The following is a 22,879-nucleotide window of genomic DNA, read 5'->3' on the forward strand; positions in this document are numbered from 1 at the left end:
TTTCTGTCCTATGCGACTGTATTAATGCCTCCTGAGTTTCTGTCCTATGCGACTGTATTAATGCCTCCATGCTGGCTCTGGTTTCTGAGTCTCAACATCGTTGGCAGGCTTCTTGTGCAGATCCTTAGGAAGCCTACACCTGGGGCTGGGTCTAGAACCCAGGATAGAGTGCTTGCCTAGCATGCCTGGGGTCTGAAGATTCAATTATCATAGTGGGAGGGGGCCGGGTATGGTGTGTGTGTGTGTGTGTGTGTGTGTGTGTGTGTGTGTGTGAAAGAGAGAGAGAGAGGTGGTGTGTGATGTATGTGTAGTATGTGTAGCACATGTGTGTGGTGTGGCATGTGTGTGGTATGTGTGTGGTATGGTGTGTGTGTGTGTTTGTGTTGTGTATATGAGTATGTATGGTGTGTGATGTGGTATGTGTGTGTGTTTGGGTGTGGTGTGTGTGGCATATATGTATGAGTTTGTGTATGAGTGTGTGAGTATGAGTGTGTGGTATGGCATGTGTGTGTGGTATGTGTGTGGTGTGTGTGAGTGTGTTTGTGTGGTGTGTGTGTATGTGTGTGTGTGTATGCATCTGAAAGAGAGAGAGAGAGAGGTGGTGTGTGATGTATGTGTGGAATGTGTGGTACATGTGTGTGGTGTGGTGTGGTGTGGTGTGTGTGTGATATGTGTGTAGCATGGTATGTGTGAGTGTGTTTGTGTGGTGTGTATGAGTATGTATGGTGTGTGGTGTGGTATGTGAGTGGTGTGTGTGTTTGTGTGGTGTGTGTGGGTGTGATATGTATGTGGCATGTTTGTATGAGTGAGTGTGAGTGTGTATGTGTGTGTGTGTGTGCATGCATGTCTGCACCTGAGTCCTTCCATCTGAGGTCTGATTGAGAAGTGGCTTTCCTCAGGGATAGTTCTAAAACTGTGTGGAGCCCGTGGAGCTCTGGATGGAGGATGTGAAGCCAGGGTCCCCGCCAAAGGTGCCTTCCACTGCCACCACTGCCAAGATCACATGACTCCAAGCTGAGCTCAGTCACTTCTTGCTGTGCCTTGAACCTGTTGCATTGCCTTTCTGAGCTGAAAGACGGCAGTGTGACAGTGGTTGCTCCATTTTCAGAGCACCACCTAGGAGTTAGACAAAGTACTGACTTACGGTCCCATTTCACTTGGTTCCCATATGCCTAAGGAAGTGGCTTTTAATCCCTGTGAGGGGCAAGGCAGGGTGGGATTTCAACCTGGACCTGCTAGATGGATCCCAGCACCTACCTTTCTCCAGGTCCAGGCGAGGGCGGACTTTGGTGGGGCTTCTGCTGTCCAGTGTCCAGGCCTCCCTGTGCCCATCCCCTGCTGGCCGCCCCTGCCGCCCTCCCTTGAAGAAGAGGTTCATCAGCGTCTTGGAGCGCTGCAAGGCCCCCTTCTCCCCAGAGGATCCTGACTTCTCCTTCTTCCGTTGTTTCTTCTCCTCTGTAGATACAAGGGAGCCCCTGAGAGGGCTGGAGGGTGGGCAGAGAGGAGAGGGCGGGGCACAGAAAAGGGCAGAGAGAAGGAAAGGAGACGGAGGGGATCTTCGGCTATTCCAGGGTGGGATGGGAGTGGGCAGGGCGGGGTCTTCTTCCTGCTTTCCATCTCATCCTACCACACAGTTCCAGGGATGTAGGGAGTCTCTTATGTATCTGTAACTAAACAGGCCGGGGCACCCCAAGCTGGAGAAATTGGAATTAGGGCTGGTTTGGGTCCCAGAGCTTATTAGTTTGGGGCCTGGGACTGAGGTGGGTTTGGAGTCCAGGCCTGTTTAAGTGAAGTGAGGCCAAGAATAGGATCAGAGAATGTTCAGGGACTGGATCTGCGACCTGGTCCAGATTTGGGCAGATTTGGGACTGCTCCTTTGGAGTGTGGACTAGACCCTGTGGAAAAAGTGACACATGTACCCCGACACACCCAACATACCCCACAGTGTCAGGTGGCTCTGGGACCGTGTGATGGGAGGCCTCGGTCGGCTGAGGGCCAGAAGCAAAGCAGTCTTGGGGGACTCTGAAAGTGCAGAATCAAGGTGTCGGGTAGAAGAGGGCCCATCCGAGCGGATGGCTGTGTCCCTGAGGATGACGGTTGGCCTTACGCTACACCAAGTTTCCACCCGGCTGCCCACATCAGGCTCAGTCTGTATGGCCGTGTCTGCCCGCCCCCAGCCTGGGCCACGGCCAATGGGCTCCTCTGGCCCCAGGCAGACATCCATGCGGTCAGAGGGCAGTGAGCCCGAGCTGCAGGGGGCGCTGGAGGCATAGGAGGAGACGCTGGAGCTGCTCTCGGAGGCCGGGGACAGCTGCTGCAGCACCCCATTGCTCACTGCAAGGGAGAAGAGGCAAGGTAGCTCAGGGGCCTGCTTCCCTCCCTTGGGGCCTTGCCATGCTCACAGACTACCCTTGGGCTCTGGGGTGGAGGAAGGAACCAGAGGTGGCAGCAGAGGTCAGAGCTGCCAGCTGCTGGGCCACCTACATCAAGGAGGCCCTGGGAAGTCATTTCTCTCCTCACTCATTGGGGTTTGGGGCCTAGGAGACCCTGGCATCCTCAGGGGTGGTTATGAGCATCTCTGGCTGTGAGAAGGTCCTGGGGGCATCCTGATACTCCTCACCACCACCACCCACCATCCCACTCCCTCCCCCACCAGCAAGCGCAGTCCCACCCTTGGGCCTTAGCTCTTCCCTTTCATCTCTCTAGACTTACATCTATCCAGCCAGCAGTACTCAGAAACCATCTCTTTGTAGGCAGGGTATCGGCCCGTCTCCTGAAGAAGACATGGCGGGCATGGGAGGAGCAGGTGAAGAGTAAGGCGGAGTGGGACAGGGGACAGAAGTACTTTGCAGCTCTGTTTCTCTCCACTGGGTCCAACAATTCTGTCCTCAACATGCTCATTTCCTTTGTAGCTCAGGCCTTTGCTCTAAGCTTGTCACATGGCCAGCTTGGCCCATCTTTGACTGTCACTGCCCCTCTTGCCTTGCTTACAAGGCCCTGCCTCAGTATCCCCCTCTCTTACTGATCTCCTGGCAGCATTTGTCAGGATCTGATGGTTGCCGTCCCCCAGGAATGGAGAGGCCTTGTTGGTCCGACCTAATCTCTGTACATCCCAGCAACTGGTCTCATCGGGACTCAAAGATACTATTGAACAGCCAGACAGGGTGGCTCCTACCTAGAACTCTAGGATCTGGGTGATTGAGGCAGGAGGATATAGAGTTGGAGGCCAGCCATGGCTACATAGGAAAACCTAGCCTGGGCTACAAAGGAAGAATTTACAAAAGCAAGAACAATGCATGCACGCACACTCTTGTTCATGCTCATGCGCACACCCACCTAGAGGACAGAGTTAACAAATGAATTGGGGAAGAGCTGGAGTTAAGAATGCTCAAGATAGCCGGGCCGTGGTGGTGCATGTCTTTAATCCCAGCACTTGGGAGGCAGAGGCAGGCAGGTTTCTGAGCTTGTTGAGGCCAGCCTGGTCTACAGAGTGAGTTCCAGAATAGCCAGGGCTATACAGAGAAACCCTGTCTCGAAAAACCAAAGGGGGGAAAAAACCAGAATGCTCAAGATAGGGCTGGAGAGATGACTCAGTGGTTGGAAGCACCGTCTGCTCTTCCAGAGGCCCTGAGTTCAAATCCCAGCAACCACATGGTGGCTCACAACTATCTGTGGTGAGATCTGACGCTGCCCTCTTCTGGGGTGTCTGAGGAACAGTGTGCTCACGTACATTAAATAAATAAATACGTAAATAAGAGGGGCGGTTGAAGCACTGAATGAAGCTGAGTGACAAGCCAGGGAGAAAGAAGGGTAGAGCAGGGAGCCAGTGGATCATAAAACAGAATCACTTCTCCAGTGCACACAAAGACCTGATCTTTAAGTAGGCATGACCGTCACATGAATAACGAAACCAATCACCTCCCAGGCAATCCAGTCTCTGCTGTAGCCCAGTCTCTTTTGGCCTGTGCCCCAGAGATCCCCACAACCCAGATCTTACACATAGCTCCAATTCCCATCCTGTACAGTAGTCCTTCGCCTTGAGGCCCTCCCCCACCCTGAGGAAGAGCTACTATGCTAGAAATAGGGGAAGCCAGACCGGAGCCAGGCCAGGCTGCTGACCAGCTGAGCCACTGACTCGGGCCTCTTTGAGCCTCAGTTCCCTCTTTTGCCAAATGGGCATGCAAAGAGTTGCTGCTCTCTCTTCCTGTGGCTGTGGGATTGGTGGCAGTGGCAGAAGAAGGAGCCTAATTAAGAACTTGGTGTTCTGAGAAGTTCCTCCCCCTTGCTCCCATATAGTCTGGCGCACCTTGATGGTCAACATGATGTGCGTTTGGCCCTTCAGCACCTCCACGGCCTGGCTGTGGCTGATGTCATCGAACCTGACTCCGTTGGCTGCCAGGACCTGGTCCCCCACTTTGATGCCATTCTCCTCAGCCAGCCCACCGTGGTCCACTCTGGGGATAGACGGGTGTTGGTTGATAAGACCCCTCCCTGCCCGTCATCCAGACCACGGCTCTGGCAATGCCCATCTACATTCCTCGACTCTCTTCTGTTAACAACACCCTCTCCCCAGGCCCTATCCTGAAGGGGCCTTCATTTTGACATTAGTTAGCCAAGCCTCATGTGTTGACCCATCCCCCAGACTCCACTTCCAGCCCTGCCCCCAGCTTAGTCTTTCCATTTTACTCCAGCACTCACTTGGACACATAGATGCCTAGGCCAAACTCCTTGCCGCCTCGGATGTTGAAGCCTAGGCAGAAGTCATCGGAGGTTGTGTAGAGATGGACGATGCGGCGCACACCGTCTTCTGAGCTGCGGTCCGACGGTGTTGAACTGCACTTCTCTACCACCAGCCGCCGGTTCACTACATCCACCCTGCCACAGCACAAGATGCCCTGATCCCAGCTCCCCCGTCTAAAAATCCTGGCAACTAATTTGGAAAAGGATGATTCCTTTGTGTGAGGGGGTCGGGGGTGAAGAGGAGCCTTCTCCTGGCTCAGAATCATCAGCAGAATGTAGGTGCCATCAAACATGTGAAACGATCCGAACCGCTCACCTAAGCAGCCACAACATGCAGAGGAACGTTTGTTTCCCTTTTCTGTTTTGTTTTAGATGCTGTGGATGAGACCCAAGGCCTCCCTGGTTGATGACAATAAGCACCAACTCTACCACTCCCTCTGCGCCCGCCCGAGTCCCAAAGCCCCATTTCTGCTCCTTACAAAGCCCAATGGGGAAATAGATGCTCGGAGGGGTAAGTGGCTCAGTCCTCAGCGAGCAGAGCCGCTGAGCAGGGACAGGGAAGACATTGGGCAGGGGCAGGGAAGTCTGGGCAAGGCCAGGAGCTACTCACCATGTGGTCTTCTCCTTGGAGAACTTGATGCCAGGCACACGGCCCATGCGCCGCACCATCATGTGCAGGCAGCTGCTACTGGTCAGCAGCCGCACAGCGCTACCCATTGTGGTGCTCTCTAGACTCAGCCCGTTCACCTCCGTGATCTTGTCTCCCACACACAGGCCAGCCCGCTCTGCGCAGGAGCAGGGAAGGGTGAATGCTCGAAGTGCGATCCACATGTCCTTTGACGGCACACTCTCTCTGTCCACTAATCCACTCAGCAAGAGTGGGCTCTATCTCCCATCAGTCCCGGCCCCTCTGAGTAGAGATGATTCCTATCCTTGGACATCTAGCTTCTGCTGCCCACTAAAAAGGGAGGCACATCCCAAGCCAAGCTCACCTTAAGGGGGCCCCTGCTCACCTGCGCTGCTCCCCTCCTCCACCTTGCTGACAAAGATGCCCAAGCCATGCTCAGAGCCGCCTCTCACGCTGAAACCCAGCCTCCCCGAGGGGCTCTTCTCCACACGAACTGCGTGGATGATGTCACTTTCGTCACTGTTGGCTGTGAGGATAACCACACAGGAATGAACTCCATGTTAGTTTTTAGTTTTGACCACCGAGCATCTAGGGACCCCAGCTTGGTGTCTGCAAAGGCCGCCTGCATGATACTCGGGGTCCTAAATGGAGGTGGTTATACAAGTTCCCTCTGGGTAACTCTGAAACCGTAGGCCACTGGCTGACAGTGTGGGGACAGGTGAGAACGGCTTGATTAGATTCCATACTCTGCCTTCCTCTCCCACCGCGAGTGTGTGTGCATATGTGTGTGTCTGTGTATGTCTGTGTGAGTCTGATGTTTTCTAAATTCTTTTTTTTTTTTTTTTTTTTTTTTTTTTTTTTTTGGTTTTTCGAGACAGGGTTTCTCTGTATAGCCCTAGCTGTCCTGGAACTCACTCTGTAGACCAGGCTGGCCTCGAACTCAGAAATCTATCTGCCTCTGCCTCCAAAGTGCTGGAATTAAAGGCGTGAGCCACCACCGCCCGGCTCGTTTTCTAAATTCTTATGTGCAGTCTCTGAAAATCTGCCCTTCTGAGTGGCAGATGGCAAAAAGGAAGGTTCAAGATTCCATTATGGGGAGTCTGGGCTCTCCGCTTGCAACAGAATGAGCTCCAACTCCAAACAGCTGCGGAGTTCTCCACAGATGGCGTTAGATGCTCGGTGTGTAACTTAAGGGCAGAACCAAGCTCGCACGGAGGGCTTAGACAGAGACAGATTTTCTTTTGTGCTGGGACAGATGGTGGCTTCCTATCTGGAGACATGAAAACTGAAACTTGGTAAATTCTTGACCAGGATCTAATGGCAGAACCACTGAAGCCTCTTCCATCCTATAGTCTCTGATTCTAGGGGTAGAGTGGAAAGAACTACCTGGCTACCTGAGAACAGAACCTCTAATTCAGCATGCTGGAGTGTATCCTGAAATTCAGCATGCTGGAGTGTATCCTGAGAGCCCATAGCAGGGGCCAGGGAAGAGGCGGGTGTGTGTGTGTGTGGTTCTTTACAGAAATGAAAGGGGGGAGATTTGGGCAGTGAAGAGAGAGGCCATGTGTAAGCCTCACAGACACCTGCTCTCTGAAAATTAACAAGAGTGCTTAGCAAGCTGGTCCCACATATGAGGGGAAATTTATTTTCCTTCAGGCAAGGTTTACTCCAGAGGTGTTTGAAAGGGAGAAAACACACACACACACACACACACACACACACACACACACACACACACACTCTTCAATTTGGTCTATCGGGTTGCAATGTGTGGCCAGGACAGATGACGCTGAAATCCCCAAGGACAGCCTGGATGGGGTGGTACAGGGCAGAGGCAGGGACCCTGGGGCTTCCTAGCCAGTTGTCACCACATGGTTCTCAGGCCCCATCGTGCCTTAGCTGAAAAGCCTTTAGCTTTCTGCCCTCAGCCCACTTTCTTCTCAGTCCCTCCTTGGGGACGGACCCCTATGCCCTGGGCCATTGGGATGTCAATCTGAGCTTTCATTTGTTTTAGTTCTGGGCTTTGTGTGTGTGTGTGTGTGTGTGTGTGTGTGTGTGACAGAGTCTCGATTTGTATCCCTGGCTGTCCTGGAACTCCCTATGTGGAACAGGCTGGCCTTAAACTCAAAGTCTGCCTCCCAGGTGCTGGGACTAAAGGTGTGGGCTACCACGCCCTGCCACATCTGAGCTTTGAGAACAGGGGTGTGGATTCTCCCAGGATGGAACCATCTTTCCCTCATCTGACCTGACTAAGCCATTGGCTCTCTCCTCAGCTCTCTAGCAATCCTCTTGGTTTCCATTGGTATACAGGAATTGCATGTACTTTATCAGTCAGCCGCTCCTGTCTGTTTTAGAGGAACCCTTGGCCCTGTATGGCCCTCCATGTCCTCCTCGGTCACCTCTGGAGGCTTTCTCCTCCATCAGTCTCCTTCAGACATTCTGATCATTTTTATATTATTTTATTTTTTGGTGGCTCATATGAGCTAGAAATGGCCCTTCCTGTAATATTCTCACTTTGGCTTGGTTTTGGGGAGTGAGAGGGCTGGCTCCTTTGCTCATCCCCTCTCATCTTAGCCATCACTTTCTCAGAGAAGCTTGGCCCAGGGCATGGTGTCAATAGGGACACAACGTCACTGGAAAACTTGCTAAAGCGAGAATCCTAAAGGGCCCCCCGGGTGGGCGACTCATAGTCCTGAGGGTGAGGAGCTTGGGCCTTGTGTGCTAGGCAAGCACTCACTATACTGAGCAGAGTTATTAAGAGACAGTGTTGTGTAGGCCATGTTGACCATGAAGAGACCATTGCAAGTGCTGGGACTGTGAGGAGGCACCACCCTGTCCCGCTATAGTATTTGAATGTTTTGGGTTTTGTTTTAAATGAAAGAGCTTGTGTCTGGGCTACTGCACCTAAAAAACCTGTGGGTGGAGAATTCAGGTCAGCTGCAGTAAAACTTTGTCTCAAAGCAAAAGAGTCAGGTGCAGTGCCTGGGCGGGTAATCTCTCTCAACACTGGAGCTGAGGCAGGGTTGCCACAGGCTTGACACTGGTTTGGCCTACATAGCAAGTTCTGGACCATCGAATAGTCTATCTTGAGAGCTTATCTTTAAAAGAAACAACAACAAAATCAATAAAAGTTAGAGGGAAAAAAAGCAAGCTAGAATAGCCAAACCACACACAGCACAGCTTAAGTCCTGGATACCAATAAAATAAAATATGAAAATCATGATGGCGCACAACTTTAGCCCTAGTACTCCAAAGGCAGAGGCAGGTGGATCTCTGAGCTCAAGGCCAGCCTGGTCCATACTGTGAATGCCAGGACAGCCAGGGATAGACAGAGAAATGTCTCAAAAAAAAAAAGTATGTCTTTTATGTATGTGAATGCTCTGCGTGCACACAGAGAGGGGAGCTGACTCCGTGTGGATGGTTAGGAGATACCATGAGTGTGTTGGGAGTTGAACTCAGGACCTCTGGAGGAACAGACAGTACTTTTTAACTGCTGAGCCATCTCTCCAGCCTCCTCCCAATCAATCTTCTAAAAAATTACATGTGTTTGTTTATTTATTTAGCGTGTGCTTATATCTGCACATGTGTATGTCATGGCACAAGTATGGAGGTCAGAGGACAACTTTGGAGAGTCAGTTCTTTCCTACAGTGTGGGTCCTGGGGTCTCAGGTCATCAAGTTTGGCAGCAGATGCTCTTCCACACTGAACTGTCTCACCAGCCCCCCCCCCCGCCCCCGTCTGTTTTCTAGTTGCCTTCTAGGGCAATTCTGGCCCTTTCAAGCCAGACTTTCAAGAGTCTGGCTTGAAAGTGTTAGGAACACTCTCCTGTCTACTGTTCATCACGAGTTTTCCTTCAGAATTGTTCTATCTCGTGTCTTATTGTTTATTTGTGTGTTGTTTATGTCGTTTGGAAGTCTGCAAGATTCATCATGGGACTTTGCAGCTTTTTCCCACCAATACATCCTTAGATCTTGCACAGTGCATAGTATCTGACAGGTATTTTTGGGTAAATGAGCAGATGAGTGAATGAATGAAAAAAAGTAATGAACAAACTAGGAGAGGAGAGAGGGGTAGTCAGAAACGGTCATGCCAGCCAGGTGGTGGTGGCACATGCCTTTAACCCCAGCACTCAAAGCAGAGGCAGGAGAATCTCTGAGCTCAAGGCCAGCCTGGTCTTCAGATCAATTTCCAGGACAGCCTACACAGACAAACCCTATCTTGAAAAAAAACAAAACCAAGCAAAAAAGAGAGAAAGGAAGAAAGAAAGGAGGGGGAAAGGAGGGGGGAGGAAAGGGAAGGGAGGGGGAGGGAGGAGGAGGGAGGAGGAGAGAGATCGAGCCATCTTTCCTGCTTTCTAGCTCCTCTGGGTGTTTCTGCTTCTTGGTCAGAATGGCATTGGTGACCTCAACAGTACCTTGATGCTCGCCCGAGGATGAGGCCTACAGTGGTCATTGATATGATGGAAGTGAGCAAGCCAACCGTATCCTAGGCAGCTGCCTTTGGAGGGAAACAGAGACTTGTCCAGTCTGGGATCCAGCCAGGGGAACCGTGCTGGCTCAGAAAGAGGAGCGGGGTTGGAGATAGTGATCGGGCCCTGTCCACAGAGAGCCATTCCCACAGGGCCTCGCTCCCCTTCTGCCACTCAAGGCTCTGTCTTGCTCATAGGCTCTTTGTCGCCTCACATCTGTCACTGCAGTCTAGGCACCTGCCTCATCTTGCTTCCCGCTGTTCACATCTGACTTTTGTGGGGCGGTAGCTGCAATTCCCCCACCAGCTGTTCTTGTGTCTTGAAGTTTGACTAAGCTTCATATTCCTGTAAGGTGAAAACTGAACTTCATCCCTCTAGGTCCCCTGCAAGACCTAACCGGGGTACATACAGAATTGGTTGCCATGACAGAATGATAGGCAGCCATACAGTCATTCTCTCCCCAGGACTCAGCTCCGGGACTCTCGCTCCCTGCCTCTGCCTCTCATTCCTCCTATCCCCACCCCCACCCCACTCTCACCCTCCCTTTTCATGGACATTTGCTGCTGTGTTTTGGCCCCTCCCCCATACCGTGAAGCCTAGGCACTGACACTCTACAGTCCCCCACAGTACTGGCCACACAGTTGATTGTTTGCTGGAAGATCTCCTCCTCCCTGCTTCACTCCCTAAGTTACATACAAATGGGTTAGGAGAAAGACTGAGTTCAAGGGATGGAGGGGCTGATTCAGCACCCTGCCTTGTGAACCCCAGGGGCTCACACATGCTTTTTTCCTAGACTATGGTTCCATCTCCCACCTCTGATCCTTCTACAGTCCTGATGCCCTAAAATAGTGACTGCAGGATAGGCAAACATAGATGAAAAATGATCCTGTTCCCTAAGACTCCCGGCTCTTGGATTCCCCCACCGTACTGGCTCTGCTTCACACCCTAATTGGTTCGCGTTGTCCTCAGTGCTCCCATCCAAGCCACTGGGCCCCACACCCACCTTCGATGGGGGAGTTGATGAGGATGACACGGCCCATGGGTGAGGAGGCTCGAATTCCTCGGGAGGGCCCATTCAGCAGGCGCTGCTGCTTCCTCAGCAGGTATCGTGTTGCTGTGGAGCCTGAGTCGCTGCCCAGGTGGCCTCGGGAGGAGAGAGAACTCAGGGAGCCAGAGCTGAGTTCTCCTACACCCAGCGGGTCAAAGCCTACTGTGAAGCCACGGGCCATGGTGGTGAAGCTAGGGCAGTGCCCTACAGATCCAGACAGAGTCTGCCTGTCCTCCAAAGGTTGGCTCTTGGTGTTCCAGGCTCCATGAGCTTTCTCTGTAGGGTTGGAGTCTTGATAAGGCAGATCTCACTGAGTCGGAAAAAAATGCTTCTCGGGCCACCCTGTTCTGGAAAGTCTGCAAGACAGAACAGCTGATCCCAGGACATTTGGAGGAGAGAGATCTTTCTGATGTAGGCGCAGTCTGAAGGCTTCTTAGGAGTATGGGTTCCAAATCTGCATAGGAAGAACAGGGTTTGGGGGCGAGGGATGAGTGTTTCCCATTGCCCCAGCTTCCACACCTCCCTCTGTCTTAAATATCCTGTCCTCTTATATTTTGGACCCCTTGCCTCTTCTACCCTGGGGCCAGAGGAAATCCACCCAGTTCTGCACCATCTTGGATTTAGAGAGCTGTTTCTACAAGGCCATCGGAGAGCTTTCCTTCACCCTTCATTCCTCCACTGCTGTTCTCAACTGAGTCATCTACCCAGTCTCCAGTCCTCATCTGACACTCAGAGAGTAGAGGTGGGGTCACAGCAGGCTCTTGAATTTCAAAAAGAGAGATAAAAATGGGTGTCACGACAGTTTATTGCAGCATCTTTCTTGTGTGTATGGATATGGGTAGGGGCTAGCCTCCCGAGCTGGACTTCAGGACCTGGGACAGCTGCAGTAGCGTTTGCCCCCCACCGCCACCCCCAGGTGACCGTCAGGCTCCGGGCTGCAGCTGTGGGTCTAAAGTCACTTCGAGACCCTATCCCAGGACTGGGTGATCTTCTGGAGAGAGTCCCATAAATCGCTAGTACAAAACCAGGGGTCACGCACTCCAGAGCACTTCTATGAACCAAAAAGCAGACTCCTCCCTGTAGGACCTCCTGTCCCGCTACCTCTAGAACTTGGCCCCCTCACCTGGTCGCGTGTGCTGCTGCCCTTGTCGCCCGCCGGCGGGCGCGAGACAGTGAATTTAGGACCCCGCCCACGCTCGGTGCGGCTGCTGGATTAGAGCTGCCCTGTGTGGTCCTGAGATCCCATTGGCTGCTGAGACCGCCAGTCATTCTCTTCTGATACCTTTGGTAGACTGTCGGGATTGTAGCGCCTCACCTGCCTGATACCTCTGGGCTCTGACCGCCTCAACTCTGAACCCCCGCTGGTCGTTGAAATTTAGGAGTTGGCTCTGGAACCCCGCACTAGCTACTAGAATCACGCCTTCTCCGGGCCACGCTAGCTTCCTGGGCTCGTAAAATTGTCATCCCTTCCGTAGTCACTCCTGAGGTCTCTGTGGGAGAATATAACAAACGAAAGAGCTGAACGTGAGATGAGCAGGAATGAAAGCTGAAACCTGGCTGTGTTGCAGCCGTGCTCTGGGTGCTAATGAATAAGGGGTGTGTGTGTAAGGCCTTCTTCACCATCTGAGTCGAAAAAAAAAAATATTCCTCTGGGTACCCTTTTCTGGAAAGGCCGAATGACAGAGCAGCTGACCCTAGGACACTAGAGAGGAATTTTTCTGATGTGCCTGCTTGGATGCAGGCAGAGATCATGGGAAACCATGACCGTGCACATCCCAGGGACTGGGGCGTCAGTCTGTGTACGGATAAGTGTTGGGGGTGCAAAGAAACTGCTGGCATAGTGGAGCTGGGAATTAGGTGACAAAGGGGACTGGAAACACAAAAGCGGCAAGGACACAACAATGTGGCTGGGAAGGGATGCGAATGATGAGGATCTGCAAGAGGAGCCTCTATAGCAGACCAGGGTGCAAGCAAGGAGAGCCCATTGCCAAAGCAGCCGTCAAGTAAACAAGCGGTAATCCGAATCCCTCCGGGCGGCGCACCATCAGAGGCCCGCCCTCCACGCCGCTCACCCGCACCCAGAGCACCTAGACTGGGTGCTGCCGGGTTGGGTGCCTCCAGAGGCAAGCTAAGGGACTGCAAGCGAAGGAGGCAAGTGGGGCGGCTCCTCCCCTTTTCTCCCTGGTTGGGACGGCGGCCAGAACTGCTTTCCACGACTGGGTCGGGTCTGATCTCAACAACCTGGTCTGGGGGAGTCACTCCATAGGACATCCACTGCCCCGGAACTCTGCCAAGTCGGGGGTGGGTCAGGTGAACGAGCTTAGGGGAGCCCCCGCCCTTCCCTGCTGCTCAGCGTCACGCGTGACGTCCCGGTGATGGCTGGGAGGAAAGCGGAGAGCGGCGAGGAAGGCGGGTCTGAGAGCTTCTAGAGGTTGAAAACCCCGGAAAGCGTGAGTACTGGCTGCCTTGGGAATCAGCAAAGTGCAGGGGTGAGGGATAAGGGTCAGAGGAGGAGGATTGCCTTGAAAGGCGCGCTCTCTCTCTTGTGGGAATTCCATATTGCGTGGTCTGTTAGGATCTGTAGGGCACAAGGAGGGGTTGGTTGGGTGAGGGTGTGTGTTAGGCATGCTTTCAAATGTCTGCAACTGATAGATATGGCTGAGCGTATGCGTGTGTGTGTGTGTGTGTGTGTGTGTGTGTGTGTGTGTGTAACGGTATTCTGGCTGGTTGGCTAGTGTATACAGTGTGAGTCTGACTTGTTGGTGTGCCGGGGAGGGCGTGCCTGTCTTTGTGTATAAGTATGTGAGAGTCGGGTGGGGACGGTGTCTACTGTGAGGGAGGAAGTGGGGCTGGAGAGGATTAGTCATTCTGCAGGATTTTTGCCTAACACAGCCAGATGGCTGTTCTTGGCATTCCTTTTTGTGCTGGGTGGAGGGGCATCCATTGAATCTCGACCTTTCCTGAGGTTTTTCTGAGGCTCAGAGAGAGTTGGGTGGGTATCTGCATCAGCTCTATTCAACCCAGGACCAGGGAGAGCCCCCGGTTATTGTGCAGGAGTCAAAGCAAGTGGGTTTGAGGGGGATATGTGCATGCTCACATGCTCACAAATGGCTGCCACTCCAGTGCTCTTTTGAGATCTGGTACCGATCAGCCCTCAGGTGCCTAATGTCTCCTCCAATCAGGGGCTTGAGTGTGGGATGTCTTTTGTCATTTTTCCAAACAGCCTTGGAAGTTTTTATCTAAGTCTTGGGGCAGCTGGGGCCTGAAGCTGAAAAGGCTTGGGTGCGTAGTCCATGATCTACCCTCCTTCAGCAGGAACTCAAGAATAGCTGCCCCGGATTAATTGCTGCTGGTGAATCAACCACACACATGTAAATCCTGCATCAGGCCACAAAAAGGCCACAGAGTCAGGAAAGCTGCATTCTTGGTTCTGGTCTTCCCTCCCGCTCTTCAGTGGCCTTAGGTCCCTGGCTAAAACACTACCTAGGGAACAACTCCTCCTCCACCCTTGTTTCTGGATCAGGAGTCACCTTGAGCATCTGCAGGCACTGGTCAGTCTCAGGGACCAAGCAGAGCCTCCACAGTTTCTCCCAAGTGAACGAAGCCCTTGGACCTGACCCTTATTCTTACTGCTTTGCAGAAGATGGGTGACTTGCCCTTAAATATCAACATCCAGGAGCCTCGATGGGACCAAAGCACATTCCTGGGCAGAGCCCGGCACTTCTTCACGGTCACTGATCCCCGAAATCTGCTGCTGTCTGGGGAACAACTGGAAGCTTCCCGGAACATCGTGCAGAATTACAGGTGATTACCTGCCTCAGATCACACCACGGTGACACAGCACTTTAGTTCCGATCGGAAGACATTTGGGCTGAGGAGACCGCTCTGGTGTTATGGGTAGGCGGCAGCTCTGCAGTTCACAGGTCCTCAGTAATGACACTTCCCAGTGCTGTCCACTCTGCAAGGACAAAAAGAGTCCCATGCAGGTAGAAAGGCAATCCTCTTCGGGAGTGTCCTCCAGTCATTCCAACTGCCCTGAAAACCACCATCACCGTGACCTTGGAGAAAATGTGGGACCACCAAGGATGTAGAAATAGAAAGGCACCCTCATGAGAAACTTTGACCTCCCCTGGGACGGGAGGTCCTTCCTTTACTCTGAGGTTGGGTGCCAAACTTCCTGATCCTTTGCCCAGAGTTCCCTGAGGCAGGCAAGCAGCAGAGACAAGAAGAGCGGGTCTGACCCCTGCAACCGCCTGCTGGTTTCTTGCCAATTTCTACAGAGCTGGTGTGGTAACCCCGGGGCTCACTGAGGATCAGCTATGGAGAGCCAAATATGTGTATGACTCAGCATTCCATCCGGACACCGGGGAGAAGGTGGTCTTGGTTGGCCGCATGTCGGCCCAGGTGCCCGTGAACATGGCCGTTACTGGCTGCATGCTCACCTTCTATAGGTAAATCTTATCCCATGTCCCCTTCCTGAGTGTTGTGTCCCAGAGCATGGCTGAGTGACTAGAAGTCTCCTTTCTGCACCCTTTACCCTGTCCTCGGTAAAGGACAGTGGGAGAACACGCGCGTATCCTTTCCATTTCTCAGAACCCAGTCTCCATTTGTGTAAGGTGTGCCTGCAAGGCCGATGAGGGCAAGTCTGGGGACCATCAGCTAAGTCCCACTTGAGGAGTGAAGGAACCTTGAGGGTTTTAATATTGGGGGAATGTTGTGGAGGGATAGATGTAAGTAGTCCGTCCGTCTTCGAACCCTCAGGAAGACTCCGACTGTGGTGTTCTGGCAGTGGGTGAATCAGTCCTTCAACGCCGTCGTGAATTACTCTAATCGCAGTGGGGACACTCCCATCACCGTGCGGTGAGTGTCCCACCTCCCCAGCCATTCCTGTTCCCCCAGGAACCCTGTGCCAGCCGCTTGGCTCTCCTTTCAGCTGCGTGCTCTGTTCACCTCCCACCTGAGGGTCTTCATTCCTTTTGCATCGTCTGTTTTGGGGATCCACTGCCCTTCAAAGACTGAGGAAGACTTTCACAGAAGTTTACTGGAGCAGGGGAGGCCTTTCAATGAGGCTACCCTCTCACACCCCCTGCACTGGAAACCCCTAATGTCCCTAAAGGAAACACAGGCTGGGCTCTTCATCTCTCCTTGTGACCTAGCCTTTTCCTCCACAGGCAGTTGGGAACAGCCTATGTGAGTGCCACCACTGGGGCTGTGGCTACTGCTCTGGGACTCAAGTCTCTCACCAAGGTGAAGTCTCCCTACCAGTACGGGCCTCTCATGACTCTTTACCCATTGTCCTCCTCCCTGGTACCCTCTCAAGAGGCTCCCCATATCCAGCCTGAGTTCCTCCCTACCCATGGTCCTCAGAGCCACTGAACCCCTCTTTCCTCCCTCAGCACCTACCCCCGCTAGTCGGGCGATTCGTGCCCTTTGCAGCTGTGGCCGCTGCTAACTGCATCAACATCCCCCTGATGAGGCAGAGGTGAGTGGTCTTGGCTCCTGGCACAGGAATATTCAGGGCATACATGGTCCTGCAGACCAGCTGGGGACAGGGACAGTCTTCCCCATCACTGGATGTGAGCTGCTGGGCTCTGGCTTATACTGACCCTTTGTTTGAGAACAACCAGTTCCCACTCTGGGAGAACTTGCCCTGAGGTGAGGTGAGACTGAAGGGTGCAGGGTTTTAGAAAGGGCACTTCACTGGGAACTTGCTGATAAGGCCGAGACATTGGGCAGCAGCAAAATCAGCTCCCCGTGACTTGAATGAGAAGGAACACTGCATCTGATAGTCAGGTTGAAGGTGACTTTCAATAAGTAAAAATGTACCCTGAGGTATCTCATGCCACCATCAAGGAAATCACATTTCAGGCAGTAGTGACCTCAGTGTGTTGGTTACAAAACTCTACATGCCTTTTTGTTTGGTTGGTTTGGTTTGGTTTTGAGACAGGGTTTCTCTGTGTAGGCCTGGAACTCTGGGCTAGCCTTGAATTCAGAGATCCTGCCTGCCTTTGCCTTCTGTGTGCTGGGATTAAATACTTGGATCACACAGCATTCTTTTTTGTTTTTCAAAGATTTATTTATGTAAATAAGCATACTGTACCTGTCTTCAGATGCACCAGAGAGGGCGTCAGATCTCATTACAAGTAGTTGTGAGCCACCATGTGGTTGCTGGGATTTGAACTCAGGACCTTTGAAAGAGCAGTCAGTGCTCTTACCTGCTGAGCCATCTCATCAGCCCTCACACAACATTCTTAATAGTTTTGTTTGTTTGTTATTTATTTTATGTAAGTGAGTACACTATAGCTGTCTATAGACACACCAGAAGAGGGCATAGGATCCCATTACAGATGGTTGTAAGCAACAGTATAGTTGCTGGGAATTGAACTCAGGACCTCTGGAAGAGCAATCAGTGCTCTTAACTGCTAAGCCAGCTGATTCATCTCTCCAACCCCAGTTTTGTTTGTTTATCTGGGATGCTGTATAGAGAAACCCCACTTGGACTACTCAGGGGCCATTCCTGGTAATTAGGATAGTTGTTTCTGTCATGCTGGACCCCACCCTGGCTCCTCTCCAAACCCTCTTCTTCAACTAACTGAATGACCCAAAACTTACCCCTGTTCTCTGGTTGGCCAGGGTAGCACAGGCATCTATCTACCCTGGGATCTACCCTACCTTCGAGTGGGGAAGGTGAAGGGTCTCCAGAGACTCCTGCCTGTCATCTGACCCCAGCCTCTCTCTCTTCCCAGGGAGCTGCAGGTGGGCATCCCGGTGACAGATGAGGCTGGTCAGAGGCTGGGCCACTCGGCGACTGCTGCCAAACAGGGGATCTTTCAGGTGGTGATATCGAGAATCGGCATGGCGATTCCTGCCATGGGTGAGGCGGAGATGGCTGGTGGAGCTCAGGAGGCTGGGAGAGAAGAGGGCTTGGGGGGGGGGGTCTCTGATAACTCAGTCAGCAAGTCTGGGAAGAATGGGAGCATCTGAGAGGGAGGCTCTCCCTCATGCTCCTGCAGCTTGCTCCACGATCTCTCTCACTGCCCTTCTCACCCCTCAGCCATTCCCCCGGTGATCATGAACACTCTGGAAAAGAAAGACTTCCTGAAGGTAAATAACTCACCTTTTACTTATTCTATCCCAGAAGAGTTGGTGTCAGGGAGAAATGACCTGTCCCCAATCCTTTCTCCAGCCTGGCCAAAGTCTAAGACTTGTGTTCCTTCCCCACCTCCATACCTCCAATCATTCATGAAGAAAGACTGGGCTGGAGGGAAGAACAGTGAGGGGGAGACAGAAGGAAGGAGATGGAGTCCATCCCGAGGAAACTAGATTAACTCCAGAGGTTTCTGACAGACACAAGAGGATTGTCATCCACAGGCTTGATGGCATACTTGTGATGTCACGCACTGTGTCCCCACGCACAGGCACACATACATACTCGTGAATGCACAGACAAGGTTGGGAAACAAGGCTCAGGAATACAGTCTCCAGCTCATTCATCAAATAATTTATTCACCAGTCAGTAAAGCGCTGACTGGGCACCAGACATGCTAAGCAGAACTAATATGGCTGTGGACCCTGTCCCCACAAGGCTTGCAGTCAAGTACAGAAACCAATAAAGGAGCAAACGATAGGGTTGGATGTGGTGGCTCACATCTTTAATCCTGGCACTCTGGAGGCAGAGGCAAGTGGATCTCTGTGAGTTTGAGGCCAGCCCGGTCTATATAGCAAGTTCCAGGCCAGCCAGGGCTACACATGGAGACCTTTTCTCAAAAAACAGAGCAAAACAAAAATCAAACATATCGTTTTAAGTTATGAAATGTGCTTTGTAGGAATCCAGTGGGGCAGTGTAATTGAGACTACCTGGGGGACAGCTTAGGCAAGCACAGGCCTTGGGAGATCCAAGGAATGAGGTGAGTCTGGCCAAGCGTGTGTTTCAGAGAGAACAGCTAGTGCAAAGGCCCAGGGGCAGGGTGGCCTGATACATTTGAAGACAGAACAATGGTTGCCATGGCTGAAGAGGATGTAGGAGGGTGTGGAAAGGCACACGTTTATGCCATGGGGACGACAGGAAGTGAGTAGAGGCTCAAGGGAGTCTCCCTGAAGACAAGTAGCTGCTGGAGAAAGTAAGGTAAGATAAAGATGGTCAGAGAGTACCATGGGAACCGATTCTGAGAGGCATATGCAGTGGGTCTGGTTGGGGTGGGCGCTGCCCTGTGCAGGTCCCAGCCCCTCATTAGCTGGGGAGAAACAAGGACTGCTGAGCTAGAACTATAGTGCAGAAAGCTAGATGGAGTTAGGGAAAAACAAAAACGGGGGACACAAGCCATTCTGTTGTCTGTCTCCCCACAGCGCCGCCCCTGGCTCGGGGCGCCCCTGCAGGTGGCACTGGTAGGCTTCAGGTAAGTGTGCAAAAGGGTCAGTGGGGGGCACATGGGAGAGCCTTTATCATTTTGGGTGTGGGTGGGCACGCACTGTCTTTGAGATGCTTACATACATTGCTCATAACCCAGTTACAATAGATACCCATAGTGCAAAATATGCCCGTGCACACGCGTGCGTGCATGTGTGTGTGTGTGTGTGTTGGTGGGCTCTAGGGGTTCTTGCCTTTGAAAGTCAAGAGTTTAGTTGAGGGGTTCAGTCTTCACTCACCAGAGGACACCATACAAAGAAACTCTTCGGTAGAATCCAGGAGTTGCGTCCCATTTTATTGCTGGTCCTGTTGCTCTCTTATCATGGGACTTTGGATCGATGCTTGGGAGGCTCTTTCCTCAGGCAGAATCGAATATCAGGACTGAGTTTAACATCCCTGAATGGTCCTTTGACTCTAATTTTCCAACCTTTATGGCTGCAATAGAGCTCAAAAAAAAAAAAAAAAGCCTTCACTCCTGGGGCTATTTCTGTGAGGTGGGATTCAGGGAGGGGACCCTCAAACCAGTGTCACAGACACTTCCTGTGCTCTTCTTCTCTAGCTTGGTATTTGCCACACCTCTGTGCTGCGCTCTGTTCCCTCAGAGAAGGTGAGTGACTCTGCTGGACCTGACCGGAGTCTCTGCACAGGACTTTCCATCTCAGGCCCTCAGTGTGTTCCAGGGAGGCCTGATGGGGGCACCTGGGAGCTGGAGGGATGACAGTGAGCCAGCCCTTCTGAAAGCAGGGAGGATTCTTCACGTGGGAGTGGAGGGAAGCCAGATCCTGGGTCCGTCCGAGTCGCAGAGCCCGGAGTAGATTCATCTAGCCTGTGCTGTTCTGTTGCAGCTCCATACATGTGACCAGGTTGGAGCCGGAACTGAGAGCTCAGATCCAAGCACAAAACCCCAGCATCGATGTGGTTTACTACAACAAGGGGCTTTGAGGGGAGTCAGCCTCTGTCCCCGTCCTTACCTCCTTAGGCTGCTTCTCTGGTGCCACTTTGTAATGCTACCACCTGTTTATCTTCTGGGAACCGGGCAAGGGGGCCAAATATGGGGAACAGCCACTGAGACCAGCAACCTTAGACTGGGGGAGGCACCCCATAAGCCTACTCTCTCCTCTCTGGTTTCAAAGAGCAAGTCACAAAACCCATCCCTCCCTCCTGTGTTTGTGTGTGTGTGCACAGACACACATATACAGCACATGTAAGTGTTTATACATTTGGTCCTGGAAGCTAAGAGCAGAAATGCTGTTCTAGAATGTCCTGATATTTGTCTTCTCTCCTCTTTGTCACCTGCCCACACCCACCTAACAGCAAGCCTGATTATGGGTGAGACTTCCTTCCCTAAACTGTTCCTCTGGTCAAGTCGTTTCTGATAGCACCTTAGCCTTCTGCACCCAAGATAAGCCCTAGGGTCCCAGAACACGGATTTGAAGGACATCAGCAGGCCACCCAGAGCTTAACCATTCAGGTTTCGAATAGCTAGCTCTAAAAGCTGATTCAGGACCTGGGCTGGCAGAGGAAGCAGTGAGGGATTAGGGAGGCAGGGGGCTCCTGCTGGACCCCACACCCCACAATGGCTCCACTCCTCTCTTCTCCTCGTGGAACATGGGGATGTCAATAGCCTGCACCACTCTCCGCACTGCAATGTGGGTGCTTTTAGAGACAGTCTTGAGCATTCTTGGTCTGTCCTGATGAGCCATGTCATGACTCAGACAGAAATCCCACACTTACAATTTCTTCCCCCAATCAGAAAGCCACACAGGCAAAGCAAGTATTCCCTTCAGGAACTGCCACCACCCATACCCACTTATGGGGGGACCGGTGTGGGACTGGTGCTTAAACACAGGCCTCAAACTTACAATAGCAAGACAGGTAATTCTGTGTTTCATCGACTCTTCTTAGACACACCTCCCACCTCAGCTCCTTCTTTTCCATCTAGCCCATCTGGAAGAACCCAGGGCTTCCGAGCTTCATATATGCTAGGCAAGTGCTCTACCACTGAGCTACATCCCCAGTACCCCTTCCTTTCTTCCTGTCTGAAAGTGTCTGTCTTTCTTTCTTTTTTGTTTGTTTTTGTTTTTTAACTATGGTTTCTCGGTGTAGCCCTAGCTGTCCTGGAACTCAGAGATCTGATAGCCTATGGCAGTGAGTGCTGGGATTAAAGGCATGTGCCACCATTGCCAGCAGCCTGTCTCTTTCTTAAGACATGGCCCTGCACTCCCTCTGTCCTTAATTTCAAAAGGAGGAGGGACCCAGGCCTTAAGAGCTGGACCAAATGGAAGCTGGGCTTACGGAAGGTGTGGGTGGTAGTGACTCCAGGCCACAGAACTCTATCCCCACTCTAAATCCATGATCTCTAGCTAAAAGGTGAACGGGGTCTGCAGAACTCTATCTCCACTCTAAATCCATGATCTCCAGCTAAAAGGTGAACGGGGTCCCCAGTGACATCCACGGAGACCATTTTTACTAAATCCCCCCTCCAATGACAACAGCTGTCATGTCACAGTGTCAATAAACTGCAATCCTGTCTGGTTCTTGATCTTCAGTTATTCCATGTCCCGCTTGTCTAAGTAAGTGTCCAGGAGATTCTCCTGCCTTCAGCTTCTCCCCAAACCCTTCCCTTCTGTCTGTAGGGAGTCTCATCTCCCAGCAGAGGGCTCTCTGTGCTTACAAAATGGGTCCTCTGGCTAGCTTCCCTTGGAAGCTGGAGCCTTGGCTTCATTTCTTTCTTCACTAAGAGGACTGCTCACATATATATTAATTGAAGTTCTTGGCCTTTCAGTTTCTTTGAAGAATCTGGCCTAGGATGATGACCACTGTCTCTTGGAAACCTTTAGAGAGAGGAGAGGAGCCCAACAAGGGCCTGCTCTACCAGAGGGAAGCTAGTAGGGAACCAACCAACCGGGACATCCTCTGTCTTTACCAGGTCACTATGGAAACTGGCCTGACAGGACCCCTTCTCATCACCAGAGGGAAGCTAGTAGGGAACCGGGACATCCTCTGTCTTTACCAGGTCACTGTGGAAACAGGCCTGACAGGACCCCTTCCCATCACCAGAGGGAAGCTAGTAGGGAACCAATTGGGACATCCTCTGTCTTTACCAGGTCACTGTGGAAACTGGCCTGACAGGATCCCTTCCCATCACCCAGAGTTCTTCATTCCCTCTGTGTGTGTGTGTGTGTGTGTGTGTGTGTGTGTGTGTGAGAGAGAGAGAGAGAGAGAGAGAGAGAGAGAGAGAGAGAGAGGAGACAACTGACAACTTTCAGGAATCAATTCTTTCTTGTTACTATTGGTTTTCAGAGACTTGGTAGAAAGTGCCTCTATGCACTGAACTATCTCACCAACCTCCTTACCTTTATATTCTCCTGCCCTGGAGAAGATGAGGTAGGAAACGTGTGCTTGTATACAGGCGGTAACAGCTATTAAAGGTCACTCTCAACTGCATAGCACGCTTGAGGCCATCCTGGGTTACATGAGACCCTGTTTCAAATAATAAGCAAAAATAGCAACAAGGTGCTGGCCATGGCAGCGCACACCTTTAATCCCAGCACTTGGGAGGCATGGCAGGCAGATTTCTGAGTTCAA

General features: G+C 52.1%; 2 protein-coding genes across 3 annotated transcripts in view; one reads left to right on the forward strand and one right to left on the reverse strand.

Moving 5' to 3' along the window:
- Positions 1-12,274, reverse strand: part of Pdzd7 (PDZ domain containing 7) — a 20,351-nt gene extending 8,077 nt beyond the window's left edge. Inside the window, exons 1-9 of the mRNA XM_031390460.1 lie at positions 12,008-12,274; positions 10,840-11,338; positions 5,754-5,894; positions 5,351-5,525; positions 4,699-4,875; positions 4,307-4,454; positions 2,713-2,773; positions 1,939-2,334; positions 1,258-1,455 (exon numbers count right to left, since the gene is read on the reverse strand). Of these exons, the coding sequence (XP_031246320.1) occupies positions 1,258-1,455; positions 1,939-2,334; positions 2,713-2,773; positions 4,307-4,454; positions 4,699-4,875; positions 5,351-5,525; positions 5,754-5,894; positions 10,840-11,065 (1,522 nt within the window). The 5' untranslated portion in view covers positions 11,066-11,338; positions 12,008-12,274. The remainder of the gene's footprint in view (positions 1-1,257; positions 1,456-1,938; positions 2,335-2,712; positions 2,774-4,306; positions 4,455-4,698; positions 4,876-5,350; positions 5,526-5,753; positions 5,895-10,839; positions 11,339-12,007) is intronic.
- Positions 12,275-13,049: 775 nt separating this feature from the next.
- Sfxn3 (sideroflexin 3) lies at positions 13,050-21,833 on the forward strand. Of its 2 annotated transcripts, XM_031390462.1 has the most exons (12): positions 13,050-13,334; positions 14,200-14,435; positions 14,525-14,688; positions 15,165-15,335; positions 15,646-15,744; positions 16,056-16,131; positions 16,281-16,366; positions 17,631-17,758; positions 17,939-17,988; positions 19,231-19,280; positions 19,851-19,898; positions 20,137-21,833. In XM_031390462.1, the coding sequence occupies exons 3-12, from the start codon at positions 14,528-14,530 to the stop codon at positions 20,231-20,233; spliced, it is 966 nt and encodes a 321-aa protein (XP_031246322.1). In that variant the 5' UTR covers positions 13,050-13,334; positions 14,200-14,435; positions 14,525-14,527; the 3' UTR covers positions 20,234-21,833. The 2 variants fall into 2 exon arrangements, with proteins under 2 accessions (XP_031246322.1, XP_031246321.1); XM_031390461.1 differs by lacking the exon at positions 14,200-14,435.
- Positions 21,834-22,879: the final 1,046 nt, after the last annotated feature.

Source organism: Mastomys coucha, unplaced genomic scaffold (genome assembly GCF_008632895.1).
Source record: "Mastomys coucha isolate ucsf_1 unplaced genomic scaffold, UCSF_Mcou_1 pScaffold21, whole genome shotgun sequence".
NCBI lineage: Eukaryota > Metazoa > Chordata > Mammalia > Rodentia > Muridae > Mastomys > Mastomys coucha.